The sequence below is a fragment of the Rhinoraja longicauda genome, chromosome 39 (genome assembly GCF_053455715.1).
Source record: "Rhinoraja longicauda isolate Sanriku21f chromosome 39, sRhiLon1.1, whole genome shotgun sequence".
NCBI lineage: Eukaryota > Metazoa > Chordata > Chondrichthyes > Rajiformes > Arhynchobatidae > Rhinoraja > Rhinoraja longicauda.
Genome location: NC_135991.1, coordinates 16755229 through 16769948, shown reverse-complemented (window position 1 = coordinate 16769948; position 14720 = coordinate 16755229). Strand labels below are relative to the sequence as shown.

The 14720-nt window shown below is 50.0% G+C and overlaps 1 protein-coding gene across 1 annotated transcript in view; it reads right to left on the bottom strand.

Moving 5' to 3' along the window:
* The window catches only part of psenen (presenilin enhancer, gamma-secretase subunit), a 14459-nt gene extending 569 nt beyond the window's left edge, over nt 1-13890 (bottom strand). The window contains exons 1-3 of the mRNA XM_078430280.1: nt 13601-13890; nt 2492-2593; nt 26-130 (exon numbers count right to left, since the gene is read on the bottom strand). Of these exons, the coding sequence (XP_078286406.1) occupies nt 26-130; nt 2492-2552 (166 nt within the window). The 5' untranslated portion in view covers nt 2553-2593; nt 13601-13890. The remainder of the gene's footprint in view (nt 1-25; nt 131-2491; nt 2594-13600) is intronic.
* Between the last annotated feature and the right edge of the window lie 830 nt (nt 13891-14720).

The window sequence follows — 14720 nt, the reverse complement described above, 5'->3', positions numbered from 1 at the left end:
GGGGAGGAGAGGGGAGGAGACTTACATTTCTTAATCTGGACTTGTTCATTGAACTGCGGTTTTGTAAACGCTTCCCTGAAGAACCAGACTGAGTTCACCAGCCAAAGAAAGGGGAGCAAAGCGAATCCACCTGCAGGGGGAGATACCGGGGGTAGAATGAGGCCATTGGGCCCATCGAGTCAAACCTAGCACCCCCCCCCCCCATTATAAACCCCACACTATCCCACACACACACACTGGGGGACAATTTACAATCTTCACACCGAAACCAATTCACCTACAAACCCGCACGCACGCACGCACGCACGTCTTTGCGGAGCGCGGGAGGAAACCGGAGCGCCCGGAGAAAACCCACGCGGGTCACGGGGAGAGAACGCGCGCGCAAACTCCGCACAGACAGACGGCGCCCGCGATCGGGATGGAACCCGGGTCTCTGGAGCCGTGAGGCGGCGGCTCGACCAGAATCGTCGGGGGGTGGGGGGAATAGATGGGGAGGTCTCTTGTCTGGAGTAGGGGGAATCGAGACCGGTCCGACCAGCGATCCCCGCACACTAACACGATCCCACACACACACACACTATCCCACACACACACACACACACACACACACACACACACTATCCCCCCCACACACACACACACACACACACACACTAACACTATCCCCCCCACACACACACACTAACACTATCCCACACACACACACACACACTATCCCACACACACACACACACTATCCCACACACACACACACACTATCCCACACACACACACACACTATCCCACACACACACACACACTATCCCACACACACACACACTATCCCACACACACACTATCCCACACACACACACACACTATCCCACACACACACACACACTATCCCACACACACACACACACACTATCCCCCCACACACACACACACACTATCCCCCACACACACACACACACACTATCCCACACACACACACACACACTATCCCACACACACACACACACACACACACACTATCCCACACACACACTATCACACACACACACACACACACACTATCCCCCCCACACACACACACACACACACACACACACACACACTATCCCCCCCACACACACACACACACACACACACACACTATCCCCCCCCACACACACACACACACACTATCCCACACACACACTATCCCACACACACACACACACACTATCCCACACACACACACACTATCCCACACACACACTATCCCACACACACACACACACTATCCCACACACACACACACACTATCCCACACACACACACACACTATCCCACACACACACACACACTATCCCACACACACACACACTAACACTATCCCACACACACACTATCCCCCCCACACACACACACACACACACTATCCCACACACACACACACACACACTATCCCACACACACACACACTATCCCACACACACACACTAACACTATCCCACACACACACACACTATCCCACACACACACACTACACTATCCCACACACACACACACACACACACACTAACACTATCCCACACACACACACACACACACTAATACTATCCCACACACACACGCACACACTAACACTATCCCACACACGCACACACTAACACTATCCCACACACACACACACACACTAACACTATCCCACACACACACACACACACACACACTAATACTATCCCACACACACGCACACACTAACACTATCCCACACACGCACACACTAACACTATCCCACACACACACACACACACACACACACACACTGGGGGACAATTTACAATCTTCACACCGAAGCCAATTCACCTACAAACCCGCACGCACGCACGTCTTTGGAGCGTGGGAGGAAACCGGAGCGCCCGGAGAAAACCCACGCAGGTCACGGGGAGAGAACGTACGCACAGTGTGTCAGTGTGTGGGATAGTGTTAGTGTGTGTGTGTGTGTGTGGGACAGTGTTAGTGTGTGTGGGATAGTGTTAGTGTGTGTGTGTATGTGTGGGATAGTGTTAGTGTGTGTGTGTGTGGGACAGTGTTAGTGTGTGTGTGTGTGTGTGGGACAGTGTTAGTGTGTGTGTGTGCGTGCGTGTGTGTGTGTACGTGGGATAGTGTTAGTGTGTGTGTGTATGTGTGGGATAGTGTTAGTGTGTGGGATAGTGTTAGTGTGTGTGTGTCAGTGTGTGGGATAGTGTTAGTGTGTGTGTGTCAGTGTGTGGGATAGTGTTAGTGTGTGTGTGTGTGTCAGTGTGTGGGATAGTGTTATTGTGTGCGTGAGTACGTGGGGTAGTGTTAGTGTGCGTGCGTGTCAGTGTGTGGGATAGTGTTAGTTCGCGGGGATCGCTGGTCGGCACGGACTCGGTGGGCCGAAGGGCCTGTTTCCGCGCTGTATCTCTACAACTAAACACAGAACTAAAGCTGGCAGGTGGACAGTCGTCTGGGTTGGGAGCCATCTTGGAATAGTTCTCACCTAGGTAATATTTCCGGCAGAGGTTGAGCTTTTCTTCGTTGCTGACACGCTCGAGATTCATCCTGTCAAATCGGGGAGATCGAGGTCGTCCAGTGCAAAATTCTAGGAGCAGAATTAGGCCGTTCAATTAGCCCATCGAGTCCACTCCGCCATTCAATCTCGACCGATCTATCTCTCCCTCCCAACCCCATTCTCCCGCCTTCTCCCCGTGTCCCTGACACCCGCACTGATCGAGAATCTGTCCATCTCTGTGCCTTAAGAAGTTTGGACAGGTACATGGATAGGACGGGTTTGGAGGGATATGGGCCAAACGCGGGCAGGTGGGACTAGTGTAGATGGGGCATGTTGGCCGGTGTGGGCAGGTGGGACTAGTGTAGATGGGGCATGTTGGCCGGTGTGGGCAGGTGGGACTAGTGTAGATGGGGCATGTTGGTCGGTGTGGGCAGGTGGGACTAGTGTAGATGGGGCATGTTGGCCGGTGTGGGCGGGTGGGACTAGTGTAGATGGGGCATGTTGGCCGGTGTGGGACTAGTGTAGATGGGGCATGTTGGCCGGTGTGGGACTAGTGTAGATGGGGCATGTTGGCCGGTGTGGGCAGGTGGGACTAGTGTAGATGGGGCATGTTGGTCGGTGTGGGCAGGTGGGACTAGTGTAGATGGGGCATGTTGGTCGGTGTGGGCAAAGGTGGGACTAGTGTAGATGGGGCATGTTGGTCGGTGTGGGCAGGTGGGACTAGTGTAGATGGGGCATGTTGGTCGGTGTGGGCAAAGGTGGGACTAGTGTAGATGGGGCATGTTGGCCGGTGTGGGCGGGTGGGACTAGTGTAGATGGGGCATGTTGGCCGGTGTGGGACTAGTGTAGATGGGGCATGTTGGCCGGTGTGGGACTAGTGTAGATGGGGCATGTTGGCCGGTGTGGGCAAAGGTGGGACTAGTGTAGATGGGGCATGTTGGCCGGTGTGGGCAGGTGGGACTAGTGTAGATGGGGCATGTTGGCCGGTGTGGGCAGGTGGGACTAGTGTAGATGGGGCATGTTGGTCGGTGTGGGCAAAGGTGGGACTAGTGTAGATGGGGCATGTTGGTCGGTGTGGGCAAAGGTGGGACTAGTGTAGATGGGGCATGTTGGTCGGTGTGGGCAGGTGGGACTAGTGTAGATGGGGCATGTTGGCCGGTGTGGGCAAAGGTGGGACTAGTGTAGATGGGGCATGTTGGCCGGTGTGGGCAGGTGGGACTAGTGTAGATGGGGCATGTTGGCCGGTGTGGGCAAAGGTGGGACTAGTGTAGATGGGGCATGTTGGCTGGTGTGGGCGGGTGGGACTAGTGTAGATGGGGCATGTTGGTCGGTGTGGGCAAAGGTGGGACTAGTGTAGATGGGGCATGTTGGCCAGTGTGGGCGGCCATATTGACCGGTGTGGGCGGCCATGTTGGCCAGTGTGGGCGGCCATGTTTACCCCGGTGTGGGCGGCCCATCTCCCCCCGACCCCCACCTTTAAACCATTCCTTTTTAATTGCCCCCCCCAACACTTCTAATCAACAGGCCCCCCTCCCCTTTAATTCCCCTCCCCTCCCCTTTAATTCCCCCATCCACCCTCCCCTTTTAACTGCCGCTCCCCCCCTGGATGTTATCAGTCCCCTCACTCACCCTCTCTACTCGGTCCGCACCCCGCACTGTGCAATGCGCAGGCGCGCTCAGAGGCCCCTCCCCCTTATCTCCTTCCTTCCGCATTCTTGAACTACAACTCCCAGCATGCCCCTCTTTAAAAAAATATATATATATTTTTTTTTTAAACGCGCCTCCCTCCCTCCCTCCCCCACGGCGACCTTTGCACGAGGATTTTTAATTATTTTTGAAAGAGACACTTAAACGTCTGCGGGTTTATTTGGGAAGTTTTGTTTTGGCGAGTTGCTGTTGTCTGTTTGCTTTTGACGGTGAGGGTAGGGCAGGCATGCCGGGAGTTGTAGTTCAAAATGGCGGCCGCGCAGTGGAAGTGATGGGTAAAGAGGACTACAGCTCCCAGGGTGCATCGCTCCCCCCCCCCGTGGCGACACGGTGGCAGGTCCCACCAGAGGCAAGATGGCCGCTGGTTCCCCCGGAGCATGCCGGGAGTTGTAGTTCAGAATGGCGGCCGCGCAATGGAGGAGATGGGTAGGTGGACTACAGCTCCTAGGCTGCACCGTTCCCACCCCCAGGGGCGACAAGATGGTCGCTGGTTCCCCCCGGAGCATGCCGGGAGTTGTAGTTCTAAATGGCGTGCGCGCAATGGAAGAGATGGGTGTTTGACAACAGCTCCCAGGGTGCACCGCTCTCGCCAGGGCGACACGATGGCAAATCCCCCCAGGGGCAAGATGGTCGCTGGTTCCCCCCGGGGCACGCCGGGGGTTGTAGTTCAACATGGCGGCTGTACAATGGAGGAGATTGAATAGACTACAGCTCCCAGGGTGCGCCGCTGCTGTAGCAACATGGCCGCCGTTCCCCAGAAGCATGCTGGGGGTTGTAGTTCCAAATTGCGGCCGCTCAATGGAAGAGATGGTTGCGGGGAACTGCAGCTCCCAGGGTGCACCGCTACCTAGGGGCAAAATGGTCGCTGGTCCCCCGGGGCGTGCCGAGTGTTGTAGTTAAAAATAGTGGCTGCACAAAGGAAGAGATGGATGATGAACTGCAGCTCCCAGGGTGCACCGCTACCCAGGGGCGACACGGTGGCAGGTCCCCCCCCAGAGGCAAGATGGTCGCTGGTTCCCCCCGGAGCATGCTGGGGGTTGTTGTTCAAAAGGGCGCGCGCACAATGGAAGAGATGTGTGAATGGGACTACAGCTCCCAGGGTGCACCGTTCCCCAGGGGCAACATGGTCTTTGGTCCCCCTCAAATTAATGGCTATGCATTGGAGGAGATGGGTGGAGACAGGAAGATAGAGGGAGAACTGGGAAGGGGAGGGAAAGAGGAACTATCTAAAGTTGGAGAAGTTGATGTTCATACCGCTTGGGGTGCTGTTCCTCCAATTTGTGGTGGGCCTCACTATGGCACTGGAGGAGGCCCAGGACAGAAAGGAAGTTGAAGTGCTCAGCCACCGGGAGATCAGTTTGGTTAATGCGGACTGAGCGGACGGAGGCGTTGAGCGAAACTGCGTTTGGTTGAAGGGTCTCGACCCGAAACGTCGCCCATTCCTTCTCTCCCGAGATGCTGCCCGACCCGCTGAGTTACTCCAGCATTTTGTGAATAAATACCTTCGATTTGTACCGGCATCTGCAGTTATTTTCTTACACTGGAGATGGGTGGCTGGACTACTGCTCCCAGGGTGCACCGCTCCCCAGAGCGACAATGGTCCCCCGGGGCATGCCGGGAGTTGTAATTCAATAAGGTGGCTGCACAATGGAGATGGGCCGATTGGACTACATCTCCATGGGTGCACCGCTGCTGTAGCAACATGGTCGCTGGTCCCCAGAGGTATGCCGGGAGTTGTAGTCCAATATGAGGCTGCACAATGGAGATGGGCGGAGTGGACTACATCTCCCAGGGTGCACCACTGCTGTAGCAACATGATCACTGGTCCCCAGAAGCATGCTAGGGTTTGTAGTTCAACATGGTGGCTGCGCAGTGGAGGAGATGGGTGCGTGGACTACAGCTCCCCAGGGCGACACGGTCGACGGTCCTCAGGGGAAAGATGGTCGCTGGTCCCCCAGAGCATGCTGGGTGTTGTAGTTGACTTTGGTGGCTGCAGTGGAGGACATGGGTGGTGGACTACAGTTCCCAGGATGCACTGCTCCCCAGGGTGACACGGTAGCAGGTCACATATACACAAATACATACATACACACATACTCACACAGATAGACAAACACGTCTAGTATATATAAGATAGACACAAAGTGCTGGAGTAACTCAGCGGGACAGCCAGCATCTCTGGAGAGAAGGAATGGGTGACGTTTCGGGTCGAGACCCTTCTTCAGACATTCTAGGTATAGTTATATACTCACACACAAACACACATATATACACATACATACATACACGTGTGTAAATAAATATATGTGTTTGAGTGTATGTTTGTGTGTGTAAATATGAGTTTGAGTGTATATATGTGTGAATATATGTGTTTGAGTGTATATATATGTGACAATAGACAATAGACAATAGGTGCAGGAGTAGGCCATTCAGCCCTTCGAGCCAGCACCGCCATTCAATGCGATCATGGCTGATCACTATCAATCAGTACCCCGTTCCTGCCTTCTCCCCATACCCCCTCACTCCGCTATCCTTAAGAGCTCTATCCAGCTCTCTCTTGAAAGCATCCAACGAACTGGCCTCCACTGCCTTCTGAGGCAGAGAATTCCACACCTTCACCACCCTCTGACTGAAAAAGTTCTTCCTCATCTCCGTTCTAAATGGCCTACCCCTTATTCTCAAACTGTGGCCCCTTGTTCTGGACTCCCCCAACATTGGGAACATGTTATCTGCCTCTAATGTGTCCAATCCCCTAATTATCTTATATGTTTCAATAAGATCCCCCCTCATCCTTCTAAATTCCAGTGTATACAAGCCCAATCGCTCCAGCCTTTCAACATACGACAGTCCCGCCATTCCGGGAATTAATCTAGTGAACCTACGCTGCACGCCCTCCATAAATGTATACGTTTTGGGTGTATATATGTGTGTGTAATTGTGTTTTGAGTGTATATGTGTGTGTAAATATATATGTGTTTGAGTGTATGTGTAAATATATGTGTTGAGTGTATATATATGTGTGTGTAAATATATGTGTGAGTGTATATATATGTGTGTGTCATATATATGTTTTATATATATATGTGTGTGTAAATGTGTTTGAGTGTATATATATGTTTGAGTGTATATTTGTGTGTGTAAATATATGCGTTGAGTGTATATATGTGTATAAATATATATGAGTGTATATATGTGTGTGTGTAAATATATACGTGTTTGAGTGTATATATATGTGTGTATAAATATATGTTTGAGTGTATATATCTGTGTGTGTGTGTAAATATATACGTGTGAGTGTATATACGTGTGTGTAAATCTACATGTGTTTGAGTGTATATACATGTAAAAAATATATATGTGTTTGAGTGTATATCTGTGTGTGTGTAAATATATTTGTGTTGAGTGTATATACATGTGTGTATAAATATATGTGTGAGTGTATATATGTGTGTGTGTGTCATATATATGTTGGAGTATATATATGTGTGTGTGTGTAAATGTGCTTGAGTGTATATGTGTGTGTAAATATGTGTTGAGTGTATATATATGTGTGTATATATATGTGTGTGTGTGTGATATATATGTTTGAGTATATATATGTGTGTAAATATGTGTTTGAGTGTATATATGTGTGTATAAATATATGTGTGTGTGTACAAATATATACGTGTTTGAGTGTATATACGTGTGTGTGTAAATATACATGTGTTTGAGTGTGTATATATGTAAAAAAATATGTTTGTTATATATATGTGTGTTCCAAATATATATGCGTTTGTATATATGTGTGTATAAATATATATATGTGTGAGTGTATATATATGTGTGTGTGTGTAAATATATACGTGTTTGAGAGTATATGTGTGTGTGTGTAAATATATGAGTTTGAGTGTATATATGTGTGTGTGTGTGTCATATATATGCTGGAGTATATATATATATATGTGTGTGTGTGTGTGTAAATGTGCTTGAGTGTATATGTGTGTGTGTAAATATGTGTTGAGTGTATATATATGTGTGTATAAATAAATATGTGTGAGTGTATATATATATATGTGTGTGTGTGTCATATATATGTTTGAGTATATATATATGTGTGTGCGTGTGTGTAAATGAGTTTGAGTGTATATATGTGTGTGTAAATATGTGTTTGAGTGTATATTTGTGTGTGTGTAAATATACGTGTTTAAGTGTGTATATATATATTATTTTTCATATTTCAGATACAGCGCGGAAACAGGCCTTTTCGGCCCACCAAGTCCGCGCCGCCCAGCGAGCCCCGCACACTAACACTATCCTACACACACTAGGGACAATTTTTTTTATTTTTACATTTACCCAGTCAATTAACCTCCATACCTGTAGGTCTTTGGAGTGTGGGAGGAAACCGAAGATCTCAGAGAAAACCCACGCAGGTCACGGGGAGAACGTACAAACTCCTTACAGTACAGCACCCGTAGTCAGGATCGAACCTGAGTCTCCGGCGCTGCATTCGCTGTAAGGCAGCAACTCTACCGCTGCACCACCGTGCGCCCAATGTGTGTATAAATTTATATGTTTGAGTGTATATATATGTGTGTAAATTTATATGTTTGAGTGTATATATATGTGTGTGTAAATATATGTTTGAGTGTATATATATGTGTGTGTGTAAATATATGTGTTTGAGTGTATATATATATGTGTGTGTGTAGATATATGTTTGAGTGTATATATATATGTGTCAAGTCAAGTCAAGTCAATTTTATTTGTATAGCACATTTAAAAACAACCCACGTTGACCAAAGTGCTGTACATCTGATTAGGTACTAAGGAAAAAATGAAACACACAAACATAACAGCACATACAAAACAGTTCACAGCGCCTCCTCAATGAGCCTCAAACGCTAGGGAGTAGAAATAGGTTTTGAGCTTGGACTTAAAGGAGTCGATGGAGGGGGGCAGTTCTGATGGGGAGAGGGATGCTGTTCCACAGTCTAGGAGCTGCAACCGCAAAAGCGCGGTCACCCCTGAGCTTAAGCCTAGACCGCGGGATAGTGAGTAGCCCCAAGTCGGCCGACTTGAGGGACCTGGAGTTAGAGAGGTGGGTTAGAAGATTTTTGATGTAGGGGGGGGAATGTCCATTTAGGGCTTTATACGTGAATAGGAGGAGCTTGAAGTTGATTCTGTACCGTACAGGGAGCCAGTGGAGAGAGGCCAGAATCGGCGTGATGTGGTCCCCGTCAGGAGTCTCGCTGCGGCGTTTTGGACCAGTTGCAGGCGGGACAGGGAAGATTGGCTGATCCCAGTGTATAGGGAGTTGCAGTAGTCTAGGCGGGAGGAAATGAAAGCGTGAATGATTTTTTCAGTGTCGTCGAATTGGAGGAAAGGTTTGATTTTAGCTATGGTACGAAGTTGGAAGAAGCTGGCTTTTACCACAGCGTTGACTTGCTTATCAAACTTTAATGCAGAGTCAAATATCATGCCGAGGTTTTTGACATGCGGTTTGACTAGGCAGGATAGGCTTCCAAGACTGCCTGTTATCGATTTGATGGAGTCGGGGGGGGGGGGGGGGGGGGGAATAGGATGACCTCAGACTTGCTCTCGTTTAATTGGAGGAAGTTCTGTGCCATCCAACATTTTATGTCCTCAAGGCAGTGTAAGAGGCTGTTTAAATTTGACTGGTTGTTGGGTTTCAGGGGGAGGTAAAGCTGAGTGTCATCGGCATGTGTGTATGTGTAGATATATGTTTGAGTGTATATATATATATGTGTGTGTGTAAATACATATGTGTTTGAGTCTATATATACGTGTGTATAAATATATACGTTTGAGTGCTGTTGAGGGCATTTGTTTTGTGAACAGGCAAAAAGCTTTTCACTGTACATGTGACAACAACAATAAAACTAAACCGAGCTGAAATATTATTTCCGTGACAATTGAATAAACCAGGTAAAAAAAAAGAGGAAAAATGCCGAGCATTTACGGAGGTCAAAAAATTGGGAAATGTTTGAAAATTTACACACAAAATTACCAGTTTCAAGGACAGAATCCCCCTCGTTCTCACCTTCCACCCCACCAGCCAGCGGATCCAACATATCATCCACCAACATTTCCGTCACCTACAACGGGACCCCACCACTGGCCATATCTTCCCATCCCCTCCCCTCTCTGCGTTCCGCAGAGACCGTTCCCTCCGTAACTCCCTGGTCCACTCGTCCCTTCCCACCCAAACCCCGGGCAGTTTCCCCTGCAACCGCACGAGATGCAACACCTGTCCCTTTACCTCCCCCCTCAACTCCATCCAAGGACCCAAACAGTCTTTGCAGGTGAGACAGAGGTTCACCTGCATCTCCTCAAACCTCATCTATTGCATCCGCCGCTCTAGATGTCAACTCAATTACATCGGCGAAACCAAGCGCAGGCTCGGCGATCGCTTCGCTCAACACCTGTGCTCGGTCCGTGTTCACCAAACTGATCACCCGGTGGCCGAGCACTTCAACTCCCCCTCCCATTCCCAGTCTGACCTTTCTGTCATGGGCCTCCTCCAGTGCCATAGTGAGGCCCACCGGAAATTGGTGGAACAGCACCTCATATTTTGCCTGGGCAGTTTGCAGCCCAGCGGTATGAACATTGACTTCTCCAACTTTAGATAGTTCCTCTGTCCCTCCCGTCCCCTCCTCCTTACCAGATCTCCCTCTATCTTCCTGTCTCCACCTATATCCTTCCTTTGTCCCGCCCCCCCCGACATCAGTCTGAAGAAGGGTCTCGACCCGAAACGTCACCCATTCCTTCTCTCCCGAGATGCTGCCTGACCTGCTGAGTTACTCCAGCATTTTGTGAATATACCAGTTTCAAGCCTCTTTTAGTGCATTTCAAAGTAAAATCGGACATTACAAAATAATGTGAATATGTCACTGTGCACTAATAACATTTTGAAGTAAATTCGCACATTAATTGATAATCAGGTAATTGGCTTTTCTGCTGTGTTTTATATTTTAACCCTGTCTTCATTAATTAATTTAGTTATATAACATTGCACTTAAATCTAATATTTACTCATTGCAGTTCCGCCACTGATTTTCTGGCACTCTTGGTTCCAGAGCTTTGCTGGTCTATCCAGCCGGCCAAGGAAGTCGCTCGGCAATGGGGGCAAATGCGCTGGCTCCAGCTGGGCTGGAGTTCCAGAGCCCCCGGCCGCAGGTTGCAAATTCAGCCCCACCGATCGGCCGTGGAAGTCCTGCCTGGCCCAGCCTAGGCGCCACATTTTCGGGGAGACTTCCAGGGCGAGCGGGGGGGATTTCTCACGACCTCTTAGCGGAACCCTAGCGTCCGTTACAAGTCTATACATCGTTTGTTTTCTTTTCTTTCCGATCCGATTCCTCCATCGGTAAACGCAATTTTGGCAAAGTGAAAAAAATGCGGAAGTGGACAATACGTGCAGGAGGAGGCCATTCGGCCCTTCGAGCCTGTACGCACCGCAATTCAATGTGATCATGGCAGATCATTCTCAATCAGTACCCCGTTCCTGCCTTCTCCCCATCCCCCCTGACTCCGCTATCCTTAAGAGCTCTATCTAGCTCTCTCTTGGATGCATTCAGAGAATTGGCCTTCACTGCCTTCTGAGGCAGAGAATTTCACAGATTCACAACTCTCTGACTGAAAAAATCTTTCCTCATCTCCGTTCTAAATGGCCGACCCGTTATTCTTAAACTGTGGCCCCTGGTTCTGGACTCCCCTAACATTGGGAACATGTTTCCTGCCTCTAACGTGTCCAACCCCTTTATAATCTTATATGTTTCGATAAGATCCCCTCTCATCCTTCTAAATTCCAGTGTAAACAAGCCGAGTCGCTCCAGTCTTTCAACGTACGACAGTCCCGGTATTCCGAGAATTAACCTGGTGAACCTACGCTGCACGACTTCAATAGCAAGAATATCCTTCCTCAAATTTGGAGACCAAAACTGCACACAGTACTCCAGGTGCGGTCTCACTAGGGCCCAGTACAACTGCAGAAGGACCTCTTTGCTCCTATACTCAACTCCTCTTGTTATGAAGGCCAATATGCCATTGGCTTTCTTCACTGCCTGCTTTACCTGCATGCTTCCTTTCAGTGACCGATGCACTAGGACACCCAGATCTCGTTGTACGTCCCCTGTTCCTAACTTGACACCATTCAGATAATAATCTGCCTTCCTATTCTTACCACCAAAGTGGATAACCTCACACTTATCCACATTAAACTAAATCTGTGGAATTCTCTGCCTCAGAAGGCAGTGGAGGCCAATTCTCTGAATGCATTCAAGAGAGAGCTAGATAGAGCTCTTAAGGAAAGCAGAGTCAGGGGGTATAGGGAGAAGGCAGGAACGGGGTACTGATTGAGAATGATCAGCCATGATCACATTGAATGGCGGTGCTGGCTCGAAGGGCCGAATGGCCTCCTCCTGCGTCTATTGTCACGCAAAAAGCATGGAAATGGATTGAGAAAACGCTGAAATCCGGGGAAAATTCACGTGCCTGACGACATAAAAAGGAAAATAATTGATTGTACTAGTTTTTTTTGAGGTTTTAAACAAAAAAGAGAGAGGCTGCGACGGACGCAGTGCTGCATATTTGCTGCATTGGTGCTGAATGCATTGTCCTGAAAGGGTTGCAGGATCTGCTGGGTTCTCAATGAGATGCCAATGTTGTTGGACTACAACATACCAAAAGCTCTGATGGGAGTTGTAGTCTCCACACCCGCTTGTCCCCATGCTGCTGGTGGCAATAGGGACTACAACTCCCTGCGTGCATCGCGCCCCAACCTTGCCCCTTCTCCTGCTGGAGCAGAGCGCATGCGCCGTCGCGGTGCATCTCGGGACATGCAGTCCTTCTAAACGTAAGTCAAACCACACTTCCCGGCGTCCTTCGGGCGGCGAGCATGCGCACTGGCGCTCAGTTCCTCCCATCCCTCCCAAGAGCCAGTGCGCGGGAAAAGTTGAGACATGCGCAATGGGGGTGTGGAGGTGGCTATGGGTGGACACGAAACTACACTTTCCGGCATCCTTCGGATGGTGAGCATGCGCAGTGGATCGCAGTCCCTCCCCTCCCAAGAGCCAGTACGTGGGAAAGTTGTGACATGCGCAATGGGGGGATATGGGTGGAATTATAACTACACTTCCCGGCATCCTTCGGGAGGCGAGCATGCGCGGTGAGCCGGATTGGATTTACAACTACAGCTCCCGGCATCCCTAAAGAGGTGAGCATGCGCGGTGAGCCGGACGGGCAGAACAACTACAGCTCCCGGCATCCCCAGCGAAGGGCGCGTGCGCAGCGTCCGGCGGGCGGAACTACATCTCCCGTCGTCCCCGGCGGAGGGGAGCATGCGCAGTCGGGCCCCACCTCCCCTCCCCCCCCCCCTTTTTTTTTTACCTCCTCCGTTACCCGCCTTGTTCGTTGGATGTCCAAGATGGCGCAGGCAGCGGGCCGGTGCCGCTTCCCGGCCAGGCCGTGCGAGAGGAGGCGCTGGGCGGTGAGGAAGAGGAGGAGGCGGCCGGGCAGCCCCGGCGGGCAGGCCGTGTGCGGGGCGGAGGGTGAGGCGGCGGCGGCCGTGGCCTGGGCGGCGGCGGCGGCAGCCGGGAGCCTGGAGCTCGGCCTCGGACGCTTCCAGCAACTGTTCGGCGGGAGCGGCAGCGAGGTGACTGGGCCCGGGGGGGGGAGGGGAGGGGAGGGGAGCGCGCGGCGGCGGCGGCGGCGGCGGCGGCCACGACCCGGATCCGGGCCCGGACCCACCCCGGGACGGGGCGCGCGCCCTTTGTCCCGGGAGCGCGCGGCTGCAGCGGGGGCTGCATGCATGCAACCCGCCCCGCCAGCCTGCAGTCTGCTGCATTGGTCCAGCCCCCTTTGTTGTTGTTGTTGCTGCATTTCGTGGGTTGCATTGAAAATAAAACATTGCACGCGTTGCATTTCGTGGGTTGCATTGAAAATAAAACATTGCACGCGTTGCATTTCGTGGGTTGCATTGAAAATAAAACATTGCACACGTTGCATTGTGTAGGTTGCATTGAAAATAAAACATTGCACACGTCGCGTTTTGTAGGTTGCATTTAAAATAAAACACCACCAGTTGCATTTCGTAGGTTGCAATCCTCAAATGCAAAATTGCATTTACAATTTAAAAAAATGCACGTTGCATTTTGTAGGTTGCATTTAAAATAAAACACCACCAGTTGCATTTCGTAGGTTGCAATCCTCAAATGCAAAATTGCATTTACAATTTAAAAAAATGCACGTTGCATTTTGTAGGTTGCATTTAAAATAAAACACCACCAGTTGCATTTCGTAGGTTGCAATCCTCAAATGCAAAATTGCATTTACAATTTAAAAAAATGCACGTTGCATTTTGTAGGTTGCATTTAAAATAAAACACCACCAGTTGCATTTCGTAGGTTGCAATCCTCAAATGCAAAATTGCATTTACAATTTTAAAAAATGCACGTTGCATTTTGTAGGTTGCATTTAAAATAAAACACCACCAGTTGCATTTCGTAGG